Source organism: Solanum pennellii, chromosome 6, assembly GCF_001406875.1.
Source record: "Solanum pennellii chromosome 6, SPENNV200".
In the NCBI taxonomy this organism is placed as follows: Eukaryota; Viridiplantae; Streptophyta; class Magnoliopsida; order Solanales; family Solanaceae; genus Solanum; species Solanum pennellii.
The window spans coordinates 58,172,763-58,192,258 of record NC_028642.1 but is presented as its reverse complement, the minus strand read 5'-3'; the positions used below and the strand labels follow the sequence as shown (position 1 = coordinate 58,192,258).

Genomic DNA, 19,496 nt, shown 5'->3' with positions numbered 1-19,496 from the left:
GCAGCGATTTTGCTTTTTCCATCGGAAAAAATCACCGTTTTGATTAATATAAAATTTTATATATCGTTTTAAAATTTTTGTTAAAATTTTATGCCCTTTTAGGCTCCAGTCTATGCATTTGAAAAGTTTGTACGTATGTAAGGTGCCTCGTAGACCTTCCTAACTCTTGATAAGGAGTATTAAAAAGTGTTAATTCCATTAATAGTCAATTAATTTTGCTATACTAAAATTACTAAATTTATTTTGTAATTAAAATATTAATTCAACTTTATTTAAGTATCTTGAAGGTCACTAAATTATGTTTCGTAATTATAAATTCAATTCAATTTTGTGTAAATGTCATATAAAGTAATTAGAAGAAAATTAAAAGAGAGATATTTAAGCAAAGTTGAAAGACTTTTTGGTTTGAAAAGAGAGTAAAACTAAATACTATTAATTTTGTTACAAAAAGTAGAATTAGTGATTTTTTCTGTGTAATTAGCTGAATTAAATTGAATAATATAATATACAAAAATTGTAATAAAAATTGAACGACCATCTAACAAAATCAAACATATGACATATATAAAAATCTAATCATTTAAAAGTTTGAAGGCAAACCACCCTTGGAGATTGCAAATGATAACTTGAATAATTTAGTTTCACTTAAGCGTATTCTAAATTATATACCCTTTAAGCACGTAAAAATTACCTAGTAAACTTAGAAGCAAACCATATTTGAAAAGTCTTTTGACTCAACGCAATATTCTTAGTTTGAGGCAGAATTTCACTAGCTGACATATCTTGTACGTATTGCTCGGGCTATGAATGACTATTAATGTGAGTATAACTAGCAATAAACAAACACCTTCTTGGTAAAGAAAAAAGGTATAAATAATTAATTATTTGCATGTATGCTCCATTGTCATTTTATCATTTGTACGATAAAAGTCAAATCAAATTTATGGAGATATCAATAATCAGACGAATCTTTAAGACTCTGAGAAGAATGATACTATGTAGCTACCAAGGACCACGTTAATACTTCTTTTTTTGTTTTTGTTTCCTCTTTTTTCACAACAAATAGGACCATCCTTTACGGAGGACCCCCGCACCCTTAAAATCAAACTAATCGCAGAGTTTATAGAAGAGTCGCACCATACTAAATTTATATCAGTATTACTTTATATTGTTATTCGTGAATAATAAATATTGACAAGCGATTTCAAAGAATAACAATAAATGTCATCACTGAAATTTAAACACGTATTTCTTATATATCAAGGAGATTGACAATTATATTATTATTGCATTTAAATTCTGCGTTAAAGCGTAGTTCTGATAAATTAGGTATAGTCCACAACCAATTTTACTAAGACAGGCTTCACCATTTAATATTCAGTAGCAAAGGCCTTGTAAATTTTTCCTCTCTTTTTTTCAAAAAAGCATCCAAATTAGACTATTGTGAACTATTTTCAAGTCCTAAAAGTGGGCGTTGTGTGGACATTTGACTAGTCTGATTATCTTTAATCACAATTTACACTTAAAATAATTCATGATGCTTTATATATATATATATATATTGCTTTTACGTCATTATAGACTATGACATGTATATTATCGGCATATAGCTTTAATTAGTTTAGGTTACAAATTGGACTAAATCAAAGCTTCGTATAGGTAGAGAGTGTTTGTTAAACTGTTAAAGTAGTTATTCTTTGAAATGAAAATAGCTAGTAGTTGTTGACAACAGAAATTAAAAAGTAAGCTACCAAATAAATGATTGAGATTTTCGTGTACAAATTCTGCCTAAAAGAGTACTACTTACTATATAGTATTAGAACACTTGACTTGTACTTGATGAAACCTAATATTGGTCCAAGTTTTTAGTCAATAAGATGCCGTGTTGAAGTCAAACTTTGGGTATTTCTAGAAACAAAAAAAAAAAACACAATGAGGAATAGAAATATCTAAGACGCCACACAAGAATAATTAACATGTTTTTTTTTTAGTTCAACTAAATATTTATATACAAGTAAAGCTCAATTACATATAGAGAGTGATCATTGGCATGGGGAACATATTTTCCTCTAAAAAAAAATTGGTATTTAATTCATCAAAGTTTTCTACTAAAATAAAATCAATAAAAATTGTGAAAATAACTTTCTTAATTGAAGTAGAGAAAATAAATTTCATAAATATGTGTGCGGAAGGAGAGTGGTGAGAATTATAGAGACAAAACATCGGATTTGCTGTTGATGTGAGATTCACACCTCACCTCACCCCAACATCCAGAGATGGATATTCGAAGTGTGGATATTTCAATATGTGTTTTAAATCCAACTCAACTCAAAAGTTAATTCAAGAGGTAAGAGTTGTCCAAGTGAAAATGAATCTACGATTATAAAACATGGTCCCAAAAAAAATATGAAGAAAAAAATTGAATTATAAAGTAATCCACATTCCTCTACACAAATAACTCAATATTCAACCAAAGTGTACCATCAGACATTTTTGAGCAGGCATGATTGTCAACTTTGCCATAAACATATAATATTATATAATTATTTAAAATATATATACATAACATATTTAATTTTACAAAAAAATCATAAATTTACGTGCTCATAATTTACACAATCAACCCACCCCTACTCAAGTGACCGTAAAGAGATCATTCACCCCCTTTATTATTAATGAAATGGTATAATAAGTAATAAATTACTTTCAAGTTGCAAGAAACAGCAAAAAAGTGACATGTCACAGCAGGTAAAACTATATTGATTATATCTACATAAGGAAGAAAATGAAAGAGAGATTCATAGAGTGGTCCTGGTGTTGATCAGTTCTATCAGAACCTTATCGTATTATATATATATATATATATACCATTTCTCATCTATATGGTGGTTGTGTGTCTATGAAATATAGAATTGTTTTCGAGGTTATTGTTGTAATTAATTGTATGTTTGGTTTTTCACTCGGTGTCCAGAGTCCATATTGAAGTCTCAACAAAACTAAATTGCATATTACAGGGTTCATTATTTCTCCCTACCCTATTGTTAATTGTTATTGCCAACCCATATTATTAAAAAACTATTTATCTAGCTCTCATACCTTTCTCATGGAATTTTAGTATTTAGCTTGATGTTATGACTACCAAACATTGACATTAAAATTAAAAAACATGTTTCATCATATCGTTGATTAATAACAAGTTAACAACAGCTAGTTATGGATGAATTATTATACATAAATGAAAATATACATAGAGATAAAGAAATGGAAATCCACTTACGTTTATGACATGGGTGAAATGACTAATGAGAGTATATGAAAGTGTATATTATTTTATATATTTTACTAGTAAATGTAATTATTTTTAATCGATCAGCTTAATTCGTAATTTACACCAAAAAAAGTGGCTGACTAAACGTGAGAAGAAGATTAATAGCCCAAGAACATCATATTGGGCTTTAGTACTATCCACAATCGTAGGTACTGTTAGACCTCTAGAGCCCAAATTAAATACTGACGAAAATAATCTCTGAAATGAGTGGTCTTAAACTTTTGACTCTGATCGCTTTATAAATGAAACTTCGAGTTAAACAAATTTAAACTTTTATTCATTAAAATTTATATATTACATTAGTGATTTTATATATATAATATAATTTTTTGACGCAATCTTTCCCGCCCTGATCATAGTTGGTTGATAACATAGATATTGCAAGAAGTAAATTTGGTTTATTCAACGTAGCCATTATTCTCTCATAAGGTACGTAGTACAAACCGATGGTAAAAGAATAGTAACAATAATGATTCTATTCACGATTTACTTAATTTTGTGAAAAGACACCACCAATTTTCTTCTTCATGATACCTTTAACCATTTCCAAGTTATACTCATGATATATATAATACTATGTGAATATTATTACTCATACATTGCAACGTTTATTCCTTGTGCATCATAAAAGCTCCACTTATTTTCAGATAGTACAATAAAAAGAATAACTGTTTTTTCGAGAAAAGTATTAAAAATACCTTAAAGTATTTGTGTCTAAATAATTACTTTCTTTTCGGATTGTTGACAGCCTTAAAAATGCATATTTACTTGATTAATTGAACTTAATTACACTCTAATCTTGCAACATGGCTGAAACACCACTAAATTTTTACCAAGTTTTGAGGGATCATTTTCTCACTAGAGGTAATAAAAGAATTATAAAACCTACTAGAGTTTCAGATTACTTGTTATGTCATATGGTAGATCAAATGTGTATGTAAGTTCAGTTAGTCAAGTAGAATATATTTTTGCTATCAATAGTTCAGAAATGAAACTATTAATTTGCGTCAAATTTCAAATTATTTTCAATATTTTTCCATTTTCTTTGTCGTCATTTTATTGACAAACTTTATTTTTTAATTTGATTCATAAAAAGTAGAAAATACGTTTTATTTTTAATAAAATAACTATTATAACTACACAAATATCTAATAATGATATTTAATTTATTAAAACAAGTAAAACCCAACATGTGTAATGGGGTCCTTGCATAGGTGTTATTTGTCGTAGCCACCCAACCCCGACCGTCTTAACTTATAAATACAACCTTTCAAGACAGCTTCACAAAACAACCAAAATAAATTAAAATTAAAATAAGTATTGCATCCATATTTTAGTTTGTTTTTTTTTTATCGTGTAAGACTTTAGAAATGTCCAATTTAATCAAAATATAGATAAGAAAGAGGCTCTTTTTCTAAACAATAATTGATTTTTAACTATTGTATGTACCTTCTTTAAGAAACAAGCACATAAAAGTTAGCCACTTTTACATCTTTTATTTCTTATCACTTCTTTGTTTGGTAGTTATTCATATGCTGTCTCTGCCCGCCCTTTAATTTCCACAGTTTTTTCCTCTTCAATCCTCATTATTTATTTGATCCAATAATTTTTCTACTATAACAAAATTCGAAATAATAATTAATAAATAAATAAATAAAACACCATATCTAATATGAATTTATGATTTAAAGTAATTTTTGAACATTCTTTACCATTATGTTATTTTTATTACTATTTCGAGAAAATTCAAAAACTTATATGTATAACTATTTTATTTTATTTATTTGTATAGTGTAATTTTTAGGCAAAGAAATTAATTGAAACCTATTAAAATAGATTGTGATGCAGCAGTGAGATTGCTCCATACTTAACTAGAGATTTTAAATTTGAGTCTCGTATAGGGAGAAATTATTAGAAGCATCACATTTGAATAAGTCCTATAATATGTGATTTTTAATTTAATCGGAACTCTTATATAACGAGGATAAAAAAAACCCTCTGTCAACTTAGCTACACTCATGGATGAGTCATGTGCCACTCATCTTATTACAAACTGAGGGCTAAAGATTATTTAATGAAGATTAGCAGCCTTTTATATTCTTGCAAAATCTGTAAAACAAAAATATAAAAACTAATGTGTAACGTTAACGTCAAATTATGTAGTTTAACCTGATAATTACTGTTAAAAGACTGAAGAACAGACAGGATTACAGTAACAAATCAATATTAAAAGATTACATTGCTTCAAAAGGTTATTATATTTGACAACATTCTGTTAACAGAAACTAATAGACAAATAGTTACGTGCTCTTGCAATACTCAATTTATTTAAAACTTTAGTTGGCTGCTGAACTAATTTGGTTCTCGTTGGATAGTTCAGTAATCAGATATAAAGTCCTAAAATATAAGAATTCACAAAAGAAGATAAAATTTCGGAAGAAGGCTTGAATTTGTCTTAGATTCGTTGTTAGTTGTTAGTTGTTACATATTCATATTTCGGGAATTCATATCTTTTGAGACGCACGTAATAAATGCATTTTTGAGTCTGATATAATTAAAATTTTAAATTCTCACGACTTAAACATGACTAAATAGTGAAAAATTTAAATTTAAATTCTCGCGATTCAAACTCAAAATGTTAGTGATAAATGAAAACTTTTCCATTATTATAAGTTTAATAATACTATATTTTGTTTAATTTCATTAAATGAAATTTAAAAATAATAAAATATTATACATCATTTTTACTTCTACTTTGCAAAAGATAAAAGAGATTGATTTGATATATATCTTCAGCTTAAATAACTCATGACAAAGTTTATCTATCAAAAATAACACACAAAGCAGACCAAACAAATAATAATAAAATCATTACACAACATTATAATAATAACTAACGCAAGAAAACATATGCTAGCAAAAACTAAAAAACAAGAAACTACAACAAGATTAATGCCAATGCTACTAATCTTTAATCTCTAAAAACATTTCATATCTTATCTAATGACCAAATATCTCATTATCATATCTAATCACCTTGACTAAATGAACAAAAACTAGCTAAAGAATTTATTTTTGACAAGAATTGACACTTAACAAAATGTATGTAGTCTGTTTATATAATTATTCAGTATATAGTATGTAATTATTATTATTTACATGACTTATGATGGACCATAATCATCACATCAAAGCTAAAATGGGGGCCACTGGCAAGAGGGAAAATGTGTGTGGAAGGAGCATCACTCTCTCTGTTACCACTTTGAGAGAGAGACATACACACACCTCTCTCTGCTTCAATCTTCACAAAAATGGCTCTCACAATTTCATTATCCCATTTTACCCTTCCGACATTCCTCTATTTTCTACTTTTATCCACTTTCCACTTACCCATTTTCGCCATTAACATCACCAATCTATTATCTTCGTACCCTGAAATCTCTGACTTTGCTAATCTCTTCGCCACCACTTCTGTCGCCGCCGATCTAACCCAGCGTTCTTCTCTTACTCTCCTTGTCGTCCCCAACACCTTCCTCCGATCATCCGATCTCTTGAACAACCGCTCTCCGCCATCCTCTTCCTCTTCGAATCTCGGCGATGTCCTTCGTTACCATGTTCTTCTTGAGTACTTTTCATGGTCGGACCTTCGACTTATACCACCTACCGGAAAACTCGTCACCACTCTCTTTCAAACCACCGGTCGTGCCCCTAATAATTTTGGGTCTGTTAACATTACCCGCAATGTTAATTCGAATTCCGTTACAGTTCATTCACCTACATCGAACGCTACGATTTTGGGGCTTTTGAAAACCCTTCCTTATAATATCTCTGTTTTTAAGGTCGATTCGCTTTTAGTTCCTAATGGGTTTGATCTTATGGCTTCTGAAACGCGACCCCCTTTGGGTCTCAATATTACCAAGACGCTTATTGATGCTCATAATTTCAATGTTGCAGCTTCAATGCTTACTGCTTCTGGGGTAGAAGAGGAATTCGAGAGAGATGAAGGGGGTGCGGGATTAACGCTTTTTGTGCCAACAGATGAAGCATTTTCCGATATGTCATCGTCGAGGAAATTTCAATCGTTGCCGGCGGAGAAGAAAGCAGTTGTATTAAGGTTCCATGTTTTGCATTCGTATTACCCTTTAGGTTCTTTAGAATCTATAGTGAATCCAGTTCAACCAACATTAGCTACAGAGCAAAATGGTGCAGGGAGTTTTACACTGAACATTTCTAGAGTTAATGGGTCTGTCGGTATTAACACCGGAATTATTCAAGCGTCGGTTACTCAAACGGTGTTTGATCAGAATCCGGTTGCGATATTTGGGGTATCGAAAGTATTGTTGCCTCAAGAGTTCTTTGGGAAGAACCCAATTGGTAGTGGTGGAGGAGAACCAGTGGTAGCTTCACCGCCGGAGATATCTCTATCGCCGGTGAATTCGCCGGAAATATTCAGTCCACCAAGCCACTTATCATCACCGCCGATTTTAGGGAAAGAAGTATCATCGGCGGCGAACAGAAAAAAAGGAATCTTTTTATGGTGCATAGGGTTCTTCTACCTACTAGCCATTAATTAATTCTGAAATTATAATTTATTTATTTTTTTCTGCTGCTATTATTTCACCCTTTTTTACACGGCAAATTTAAATTCTGTATCTGTGGAATTGGTTAGGCAGTACCCATTTTTTTTTTCTTTTTTTTCTAGATTATCCAATTCTGCTGTTGTAATTTGTAAAGCTCCAATTTTAATTTTTTTTTTCACTACACTGAATCGATGAGTTTATTTATAATTTATGTAAAGATGGGTTGTTTTCGATTTATTTTTCATTCAGTTATATTTATAGTGCCACTGATTGCAGGGAAAAGTGGACATTTTTTTTGCACTTTGCAGATATGTGTAAATGTGTCATCAAGCACCAGGGTGAATATATATTATTTTCTTTTCAGGGACTTTAGCTTTCACACACACAATTGAATATCAAGTAATTCGAACAGATAAAAAGAATTATCTAGTGTTATTTTTTATTGGACCACGGGTAAATACATTGTTCCACTTTCTTACTGATTTATAGGAAAAACTGAATGTTATACATACTAGTACTAGATTTTTGGTTATATACTTTAGTACATCAGAAAATCTGGAATTTTAGTTGGATTGTGGAAGAAGCTGTTAGTAGAAATGTACTTAGCTTGATCTCAGCAATTGTAGTACCTGTTCTGTAGTAAAAGAAGCCATTGATTACCCAACATGTGTCTTTGCTTCGTTGATTATGTGCATCTCGAATGACCCCTTTTTGAGTATAGAAAGTATTTCACGATACAAAATGACTTAAAATAATTTTAAAATAATTTAAAATTAGTTTCAAAGTGTTTGACAGGTAAAAAAAACTTAAAATAAATTTAACATGACTATGACGTGTGGCTTGTACTGAAGGATAAGTGGAAGAAAATGTGTAACAGAAAGATATATAATCGTATAGGTCGGAGTTGGATATCCAATTGCTTTGATTTGAATTATTTAAAAAAATTTATGCCTAACATATCTTTCAATTCACTGAAAGAGGTGAATAGAGTTCTAATGGAGATGTGTAAAAAACACAGACTTGATTAGGTGTATTTCTTATTGTAAATGTAATATTATAATGTGGAATCCACAAGTAAACATAGTATCTATTTCAATAGGCTCGAATGACCCTTCTCATTAATTATGAGAATATATATAATCCTATTTTGACCTAAGTCGGTATGGAATGAACTTATATTATAAAATCAGCTCAATTATTAAATTATAAGTTCATAATTTAGTCTATTCCTCTTTTGGACGGAGTAGATCTATTAATTCTTTAATTCCGATCAGTAAGATTTTGAACAATACTGATACAGTTGTAGGTTCTAGAGGTGAAAGTAAAATTAAAATGAGATTTCGATGTAAATTTAAATTCGATGATAATTAAAAGAAAAGGTTATATATGTCCTCGTAGATTCTTGTCCTTACATATTTTAAAGGGTCATTGTTAGGTTTGATCTGGACATTAGTGTCCCTGTGTGTTGGCTCTTTCATCTTTTCCCGAGAGCCGGATATGTATATGGACCATTGGACAATCTTCTTTATATGGCATGGAATTTTTTAAAAATATAAATCACCTTGTGTCCTTTTATTAATAATATTTTTTGAAAATGACAAATTAAAAGAGCCAATTTTTACCTTACTAATCTAAGTCAGGGAGTGACAGACACCTCCATTAATAAGTATGCAATAATTTATTATAGAATAATGGGAAAAGGGTCATGCCCCTAAATTATTCGAAAAGGTTTAGATATATCCCCGTTTAAAGTTTGGTCCATTTATACCTTCACCGTTCAACTTTTGGTCTACATATGCCCTTATGAGTGTTAGTTGGTCAACTCGAAATATCCAACTCATTTTACTTTTCTTAAATGCCAAATGAATTTTTCACATCATTTTTATATATTATCACTTGACATTTATATTAAAAGAAAAAGGGGTCACTTATGCCCTAACTATCCGACTGTCTCTTGGTTCAATTATGCCCCTAGTCTGACTCATGTATGTGTGAATTATTCTGTTATTTACATCATCATCGCCGCTGCAGCTTGCAGTTGTGACTGTAACGTTATGGCGGTGAATTCCTCCGCTCTAGCCCTTGCCTGCCAGGTCAACACCTTCAGCTCTGCGTTGCGCCGAAACGTTTTTCAAACCTCGACTTCCTTTTCCTTCAGTTGTTGTGTCATTGATTCCTCGGCGGTTCTAATTAGAGCACGATAATGTTCGCCTATTAAATGGTTCAATTATGCCCTAATCCGATCCATATAGGGTATTTAAAAAATGGGTCGTATATGTGTTTTAAAATTAGGTCGGATAGTTAGGGGCATAAAAGACCCCTTTCTCTTTTAATATAAATGTCAAGTGATAATATATAAAAATGATGTGAAAAATTCATTTGGCATTTAAAGAAAAGTAAAATGAGTTGGATATTTCGAGTTGACCAACTAACACCCATAAGGGCATATATAGACCAAAAGTTGAAAGGCGAGGGTATAAATGGACCAAACTTTATATCTAGACCTTTTTAAATAGTTTAAGGGCATATTTGACCCTTTTCCCTTGAATATAAATGTCAAGTGATAATACATAAAAATGACGTGGAAAATCCATTTGGCATTTAAATAAAAGTAAAATGAGTTGGATATTTCGAGTTGGCCAACTAACGTCCAAAAGGGCATATGTAGACCAAAAGTTGGACGGCGAGGGTATAAATGGACCAAACTTTAAACGGGGGTATATCTAAACCTTTTCGAATAGTTTAGGGGCATATTTGACCCTTTTCCCTAGAATAATTATAATATTAGATTAAGAAGGAGAAATTGTTCCGCTATTTACTAATCTTTTATTATATCTTAGATCTTAATTTGTGTGCGTTTTTATTTTAAGCCATGTCTTGATGAGATGAAGTTAAATCATGTCATGTTTAATCAACTCTTTTTTAATTATTATTCTAGCTCTCCTTAGGCCTCTCATTGGCAACCTCAAGCAGCTAGATCCCTCTTCCTTGCATTTTTAAAGTATCTCAATTTTATTTTTTGCACCTTGTTCGCAATGGAGGTCAAATTGCCTCATATATCCTCATTCTTAATATAGTTTCCGCTATTATATCTATTTTAATGTTCTCATTCGCTACTTTCATTTGTTTAGACATGTGAGTTGTTTATTAGCCAACAATAATCTTTCCTATACACAACGTAATAGATTTATATAACTACTCTATATGAAATAAGGTAGCACATTCTTATTTCATCCACGTCTATCCAATATGATGTCTAACATTATTTTCAATCTTTCCATTTTTTTTTGAATTATCAACCCAAAATACTTGAAACTCCTCCTCTTGAAAATGATATTGATCCTCACTTCCACGGCCATCTCATAAATGATAATTTACTCTTGGAGAATATTATAAAGTTAAATACTAGTAACTATAAAAAATAAACTTACAAGGAAGCTTGAGTAATCTTTTTTATTATGAATACACAGTCTAAAATGAGAAAATACGCTATTATTGAATTCACTGTCTGGGCCATGTTCTACTAAATCCAATTTGGGCTTCTGTTAGTTTCATTCTTGGGCTCATCACTGACAGGCTCTTACTTTAGATGAGAGCCACTTTTTGCTCATATATTTGAAAAAATAGTCACTTCATGAACTTCAAATTAGGTGAAACTGCGGGACTGAAAACTCCATGACAATGACTATTTTTAAACTGCACGGCTGAAAAGTGGCTTTTTTTCAAGCTAATAACTGTTGTTGTTTTTTTGTTTATGACATAGTGCATCCGTAGATCAATTTGTTTGTACTTTCGACTATTTCATCGGAGACTTGCTATCTTTTACTAACAGAATTATCGAGCAAGGAAGATTTTCCTAAAACTATCTACTATAGTACATGTTTTTTTTTTCATGACTAGAACTGTTCAATATATACTTTAGGGACTATTTGTTAGTCTTCTGACCATAAGCATCAACTTTAGGATGTAGCTTTCATGTCCAATCTACTAGGTAATCCTGATTTAACCTAGGAGTAATATATGTATGTTAAAACAAGGGAACAGTTCTTTTATGTACTACCTTTCTGTTTGGCCCAAATAGGTTGTAATATTCCTAGTCCTAGACCTAGCTCCATTACACTTAAATTGGCAAATGTAACAACTTTTGATTCTCTATTGTTTGAAGTTTGACATGCAGGTCTCTTCAAACACCCTATCCCACTTTTTATTGCACCAAATTACAACACAATAACATGCCTGCCTAGTGAAATTTCACACGTGGAACCTAAGGAGGGTAGAGTATTCAAACCTTATCACTAGCTCGTAGAAATAGATAGATTGTTGTCCAAAATATCCGTACAACAAATCAAATACAAGGAAGAACAAGTCAATGTAATAAACATAGCAACTAACAAGGGGCTATGCAAATCCTATAAGAAAGGACCAAGAACAACAAAATAATGCGATACGACTATATATCCCAACCCCAGCGACAAACAAAAAGTAAGTGTGAAAATTGAAAATGCAAAATTAAGAAGATATAATTTTCCGGAAATTATGTATATTTACATTCCAAACACATAAAGAAAAAGAAAATTAATTTAGACTATACAAAATTTGCAAGATAATGATTTCTACGATTATAAATAATAATCTCATGTACCAATTACATAACAGAAACAACCTCAACTATTAAGAATAATAATATGTCAATGAGGTGCTATTTATTTAATTTGTGGGCTATTTTGTTTCACCTAAAAATTACTCACAAATCTTGTTGGATTTGAGTTTTCTAGATTAGTAATGTTGGTTGTATAGGTACTGATTAATTCATACTACACTTAGCGTCTACTTAATAATTCACCTTAGTTGTCGTCGTATTATATTAAAGTAATATTTTTTTTATACAAATTCAATTTGTTTCTCGATTGAGTCTACTGTTAATTATATTTTTATGTGATTTACAAGCTATTATTATTTTTAACGCATATTAAATTTTTATCATCAACATAATATAATTATTATATATATTTTATTATTACAAAGAAGGAAAGGGAAAAAAAAGTGTTTGTTACATTCTCATCTAGAACATATGACATATGTGACCGGCGTTTTAAAAATTCTTTTTGTCTATGCTTTCTCTTTTTTTTTTTTTTTAAATTTATATTCAACAAACAACTGTGTTTTGGGTGCATAAAAAATAAAGAATTCAATGTTAATTGTCAATTTATTGAACTTTGAATTGTACACTATATAATATATATTCACAAATATAAACCTTTAGAAAGAGATACTTCATAGTCAAGGGAGAAACTAGATTATTATTTTTATTATCTAAAGAACAAAGACGTGCAGTTTTTAAATAAAACTTTGGTTCCTATCAGAATATATTTTATTTAAGTTCTAAATTTCAACAATATATTATTTTTATAATAAAGTTTTCATAAGTTCTTCAATCTACCTAACATCGAATCTTTTATATTTAATTAATCAAATTCACTGTTACTGATGTGTTAATCACACCATTTATGATTAATCATTTACTTGTCCTTCTCAATTAAACCTATTTAAAGGAGATTCAACAGTTAATAATTTTATACACATATAAAATGAATATATTTTTTACAAAAAATTATGTAATGTAATTTTTTGACGTAGTTAATTGACAGAGAGACCAATATCACGTGTTTGGTACACGAATGTCAATTATTCACCAATTAGTTTATTGCTATCCTTTCACTTGATCTAATCATCCTAATTTTATTGTTTTAATTTTTTAAAATCTAATTAACATAAATATTTCCAATCTCTCGCTAAAATCCGATTATAAGGGCAGATTTTTATTTTAAAAAATGTCAGAGTAGGTAACTTTCGTCTGCAACTTGTTATATTTGAATTAATTAAATTAATTTGACTATAAGAAGAAAAACAAAAGTCTTAACTCCTTTCTTTAGAAAATTAATAGAGTACAATGAGATAGAAATCTTATTTCTAGTTAATTATTTTAAAGAAAAATTAGCAGAACATGTCTTTTTCAACTTATTCACCATGTGCATAGTGAATCCAAGAACATAAAGAAGGAGAAGTAGATCAACTAATGCATTGTTTTCTTTGTCAAGGTTAAAAGTGAAAATAATATTTGACAAATTGTTCTGATTTGAGATAAAGAAGAGATCGAGTTTCGCAAATAAAATTACGAAAAAGTTACTTAGAGTGAGTTTTTTTTAAAAAATAATAATAATTGATTCTAACGATAGTTTTTTTTACTAATTCATTTTTAATGTATTATGCTTGTTTGGTAAAAAAATAAACACATTGTACTATTCCTATAAAAGTTAAAGTGTGTGCTAAATATATCATTCATGAATATTATATACGTTTTATAAGTTCTTAAACTGAATAAATATAGTATAAGTATTCAGCGAAAAAAATTATTGTATCACTATAAATGATAAATATTTTTCGTGTATATCATATCTATATAAGTTTCGGTAAAATTAATTTGAAAAGAGTTTATAAATGCACCTTGTGTGGTAAGTAGCCATTTGTCTTTCAGTTAAAAATATAAAGTTTAAATTTTTGTAAAATAAAATTCTAAATATATATATTTATAAATAAATATTAAAGACCAAATAAAACAAAATGATTGTAGTTGGCAAAATGGAGATCGAAGAGAAAGGGAGGCAAGTAGTAGTGGTTGAAGTGGATTTGGTGTTGCTGACGGCTATCAATACACCGACTTTTTCTGACCATTATTCCCATTTTCTCATCACTCAATTTAATACTTAAAATCTTCTTTGTTTTTGTTTGCTCACTTCATCTTATATTTCTTTAAAAAATACTTTATTTATTAGATAAAAAAAATGAAGATCTCTGATAAATTTTTTTTAACATATTTGGATTATTTGTTAAATAAAAAGTAATTTTTATTATGAAATTAGATATGAAAATAAAGATTTCTCCTGAATTTTTTTTATATATTCAAGGAAATAATAACTTAATCTTGTGAAAGAAAGACAAAAGACCTACATATGTGGTTAAACCTCTGACCTTTGAGCTAGCTTTTGGACGTGAGTTAGGCCTAAGATCTAATTTAACAAATCTCTCGATAACAGATTTATCCGTCAAATAGTTTGCAATATTTTAAAATAGTCAGTCTTTTTTGTTTTCTATTCGACATTTAGTATTTATATCAGAATCTTGATAGATTAGAATTTGTGTTACATAGATTTCTGAATTTATAAAAGGAAAAAACGATCTTTATCATAATTTTTATGTTCAAAATTCGAATCTAATTTATTCCATCACAATAGTTCAATCTCGATGGTAAATCTTGTTAAGTGAAATTCTTTGAGTTGTTAAACAAGTTTTGGTTGACTTTATAATAGTAGTTTAACTTCAGCAAGGTATAGATAGATGGGTTGAGCAGCCTTCAATCTCAGCACAAATGTAAAAGTCTCATAAAATATATAGACCATAGTCTTGGTCTTAATTATTATATTATTGAACTTTAATTTATTTTTGGGGAGGGGGTTCATTCAGTTCGTGTAAGAAAAGGAATTGGTCTGGGACAAAACGTGAAATAGAGGATTTGACAAATCTTTATGTTATCTTTTTTTTAAAAAAAAAAAAAGAGTCATATTCAACCATTTATTTTTATTTGAAATGACCAATATATTCTCTTTACTTTTTCAAAATAAAATAAAGTATAAGAAAAGTAGTAGGAGTACTATGTTGTAGTAAGAAAATTAAATTTACTAAAGTATGATAAATCGTAAGAAAACATTGGCCAAATATTATTCATTGTTTGACTCTTAATGACATTTTAAAACATAATTTAGACATTATTTAAGAGTGTATAATATGCATTTATTTTTTGTCAGAAGAGAATAATTCAATAGAAAATATATTTGTTTGACTATTTAATATTTGTGCGTGTGCTTTGCGTGTGTGTGTATTGTGATGAAGACTCAAAAAATAAGTGGAGGAATTTGAGGGCATGATCAATCAAGTTGTGCTTCATTATATTATTTTTATAATTAACACTAATTAATCAGTTAATTAGATCAAGTCAAGGTTAATGATACCAAACATTAATTATTTAAGTACACAAATGCGTTTATAAGCGTCAAGGCTATGAAACTACTATATATTAATTATCTTCTTCTAGAAAAATTGGAAGTTCTATATCAATGGTGTTTTAATAATTAAAATAAATATTTTTTGTACAAGAATGGAATTTGGAATATGCTTCTATTTTCTTGTAGGAAAAAAAAAAGAGATTTATTCATGTACTATACGAAATTATCAAAATTTTACCCTTTCTATGTTTTTATTTACTTATTCACATATCTTTTGATAAACCATTTCATATTTTATTAACATAAACAAAATTAAGTTTGAAATGAATGAACTATATTTTCTTAATAATTCTTGAAAAAAATATATCTAGATTTATTTTTTAATTTTTAGCTAAAATTTAGAATTACTTTCATGTTAGAGCTCCACTAAGGAGTCAAGTGCAAAAATAAGACTTTTAAGTGAAACGACGATGTAAGACTAAAGCTATATAAATAAAGTTTGAGAAGAGTAAAATATATCTAGACTTTATCTTTATTTCGTAGAAATATAGTGTTATTTAAGTACACAAATTTGTTTATAAGCGTCAAAGCTATGAAACTATTGTATAGTAATTATCTTCTTCTAGAAAAATTGGAAATTCTAGGTCAACGGCGTTTTAATAATTAAAATAAATATTTTTTATACAAGAATGGAATTTGGAATATGCTTCAATTTTTTTGTAGGAAAAAAAAAGATTTATTTATATAATAATACAAAATTATCAAATTTTTACGCTTACTGGATTTTTATTTACTTATTCGCATATCTTTTGATAAAACACCTTCACATTTTATTAACATAAACAAAATTTAAGTTTGAAATGAATGAACTATATTTTCTTAATAATTCTTGAAAAATATATCTAGATTTATCTCTCATTTTTAGCTAAATTTAGAATTACTTTCGTATTAGAGCTCCACTAGGAAGTCAAGTGCAAAAATAAAACTTTAAGTGAAACCATGAAGTAAGACTAAAACTATATAAATGAAGCTTGAAAAAAGTAAAATATACGTAGATTTTATTCTTATTTCGTGAAGATACAGTGTCTGTTTCTAAAATACTTGACATAGTACTAAATATGATTTGAGACAATTAGGAGGATCATCCATTAATGAAAGGGAAAAGGGAAACAAAAGTGGGTCATCATCAAAGAGTTTGTGGAGATGGTGCGTTAGGAGGGGTTCTCCACTTGAAATGTTAAAATCATTATATCTTTGAATACTTATTTAATTTAATAGTATTATAATGTTAGTGGAAACTTAATTAAGCTTTGTTATTCTTTAATTCTCTAATAAACCTAGGTTCTTCTTCATTATATCATCTTTTTAATTAATTATCTCATCAACTAACCTTATAATAATATAGTAACTTGTCAACATCCATCCTTTTTACTATTTGAAGTGTTTTAGGTAAAAACTAAATGTATCTTTGCTGTTAAAAAACTATCTTATCTAGCACTAGTTGACTTGAAATGTGTAAGCCTTTTTACTAAACTAATAACATTAGAGAAATCACATATCGAGAACAATCAATGGCTATATATAGTGCTTTTAATTTTATAGCTGACACTAGTTTCTTCCAATCATAATATCTTAATTCTTTTATCTCAAACAAATTATCGTGAATCAACATAGATTATGATGAGATATTTAAAAATTTTCTATCTTTAACAAGTAATATTGAATTTAAACATGTGAAATTAATTTTTTTTAAAATAAAATTCAAATTTAACTGGACACTAAACAGAGTAACTAAAAATACTATTCATCCTTTTTCTTTTAATGAAGTTGATAAGATAAAGAAAATAAAGAAAAAAAGGAATATGGACTCAACAAAAAGCAAATAGCATTAATTGATGATTAAGAGCATTTAGTAGGTGCAAACATCATTTTGTTGAAGTCTTATCACAAAGTCAAAGTGTGACCATTACTAATCGATGGATAGGTAATTAATGTAAGATTTAATTAAGTTGCATTAAATACAGCTGACTTTTGAATGGCTAAAATTTTGATTTAGGACCCACTCAGCATAATCCTCAAAAGTGTATATATCAGTAACAGAAAAGAAATGAATACTACTCTCTTCCCAAAATTATGTTGTCATTTTTACATTATTTATCTTTTTTGAAATTTAAAGATGATTAATTGTTTTTTTTTCCACATCACTCACTCTTAGAAGTTTATAATTATTTTTGAAAATTATAAATACCTTAATTATGATCGAGCAATATGATTGTTTTATTAATGTCTAAAAAGTATAAATTGATTAAAAATCTCTTCTAATTAATATTGTCTTGATCACTTTTACTTGTTTAATTTTAATTTTTTACTTGTCCTCTTTTTAACTGTCATTTTTGATAAATAAATTAAAAAGGCAATATATTTTATATATTGCACCCTCAATTTATTTAGAGTGTTAATATTTTTGAAAAATATAGAATCGGGGTAAATTGATTTTGAAATTTTATTAATTAATAGGGATCAAAGTGATAAATTCATAATGTCAATTATTATTTTCTAAATAGGCATGTCAAGTGAACAAGTAAATAAGAATAGAGAAAATATTTTATTCGTCAATTTAAATAGAGATTATACCATAATATCTATTTTAATTGATGTTTAGTATTCTTATTAGTTCTTAGAAAACAATTTAGGATATAATGATTAATACCAAGGAGAAAATATGAAAAACTGTTTTTAATATGTTAAAAATGACAAACTAATATTAAAAACTATATTAATATAACAAATTAGTATAATATTTTTTTAGTTCACCATTCTTTATAAAAGAAAATTACTATAAATATTTTGAAATAGATAGTAATATATTTAGTCAAGTCCACCTAATACACTAAGCCGACAATAAATGTTTTACTACTTGTAGCCTTTGCCTTTAGCATTTGCATTTGCAACCACCCCCACCTTTCGAAAATAAATACTCTTTATTTCTTTCAAAAAATTCAAAACTAAAAATAATCACAATTGTTATAACTTGTTGTATATATAGTTCACTTATTATTCATTTTTATTGTTTAGGTTTAACGATGATATAAAGGGCTTATAGGGAAATATAATTAGTGAAAATTGTATAATGAATCATAACTTATTTAAAATTAAGTAATAATTTTTTTGGTTATTATAAGAATTTTCGATATCAGAATATTGGATTAATTGGGAAGCTTTCACATATAGCCACTTAAAAATAATAAGTTACTCTCCATATTTATAATTTGATAATTACAATTTGTAGCTACATATTATATGGAGGAGAGAGGCGAGCGAGATTGAGAGAGAGAAGAGAAAGGCGAGAGATAGGGGAGAGAGTGGAAGAAAGGTGAATTGTATATGTATACTGGTTAGATAATTGTAAATTATACATATGTATTTGTATATATGACAAGAGAGAGATTAAGAGAGGGAGGAGAGAGGCGAGCGAGAGAGGACAGAGAGTGAGAGAAAGCTGAATTATATATATATATATATATATAT

General features: G+C 28.6%; 1 protein-coding gene across 1 annotated transcript; it reads left to right on the top strand.

Moving 5' to 3' along the window:
• The first annotated feature begins 6,498 nt into the window (after window positions 1-6,498).
• LOC107023868 (fasciclin-like arabinogalactan protein 4) lies at window positions 6,499-8,119 on the top strand. Its single transcript, XM_015224687.2, has one exon. It carries the CDS (start codon window positions 6,640-6,642, stop codon window positions 7,900-7,902), a length of 1,263 nt encoding a protein of 420 aa, XP_015080173.1. The 5' UTR covers window positions 6,499-6,639; the 3' UTR covers window positions 7,903-8,119.
• Window positions 8,120-19,496: the final 11,377 nt, after the last annotated feature.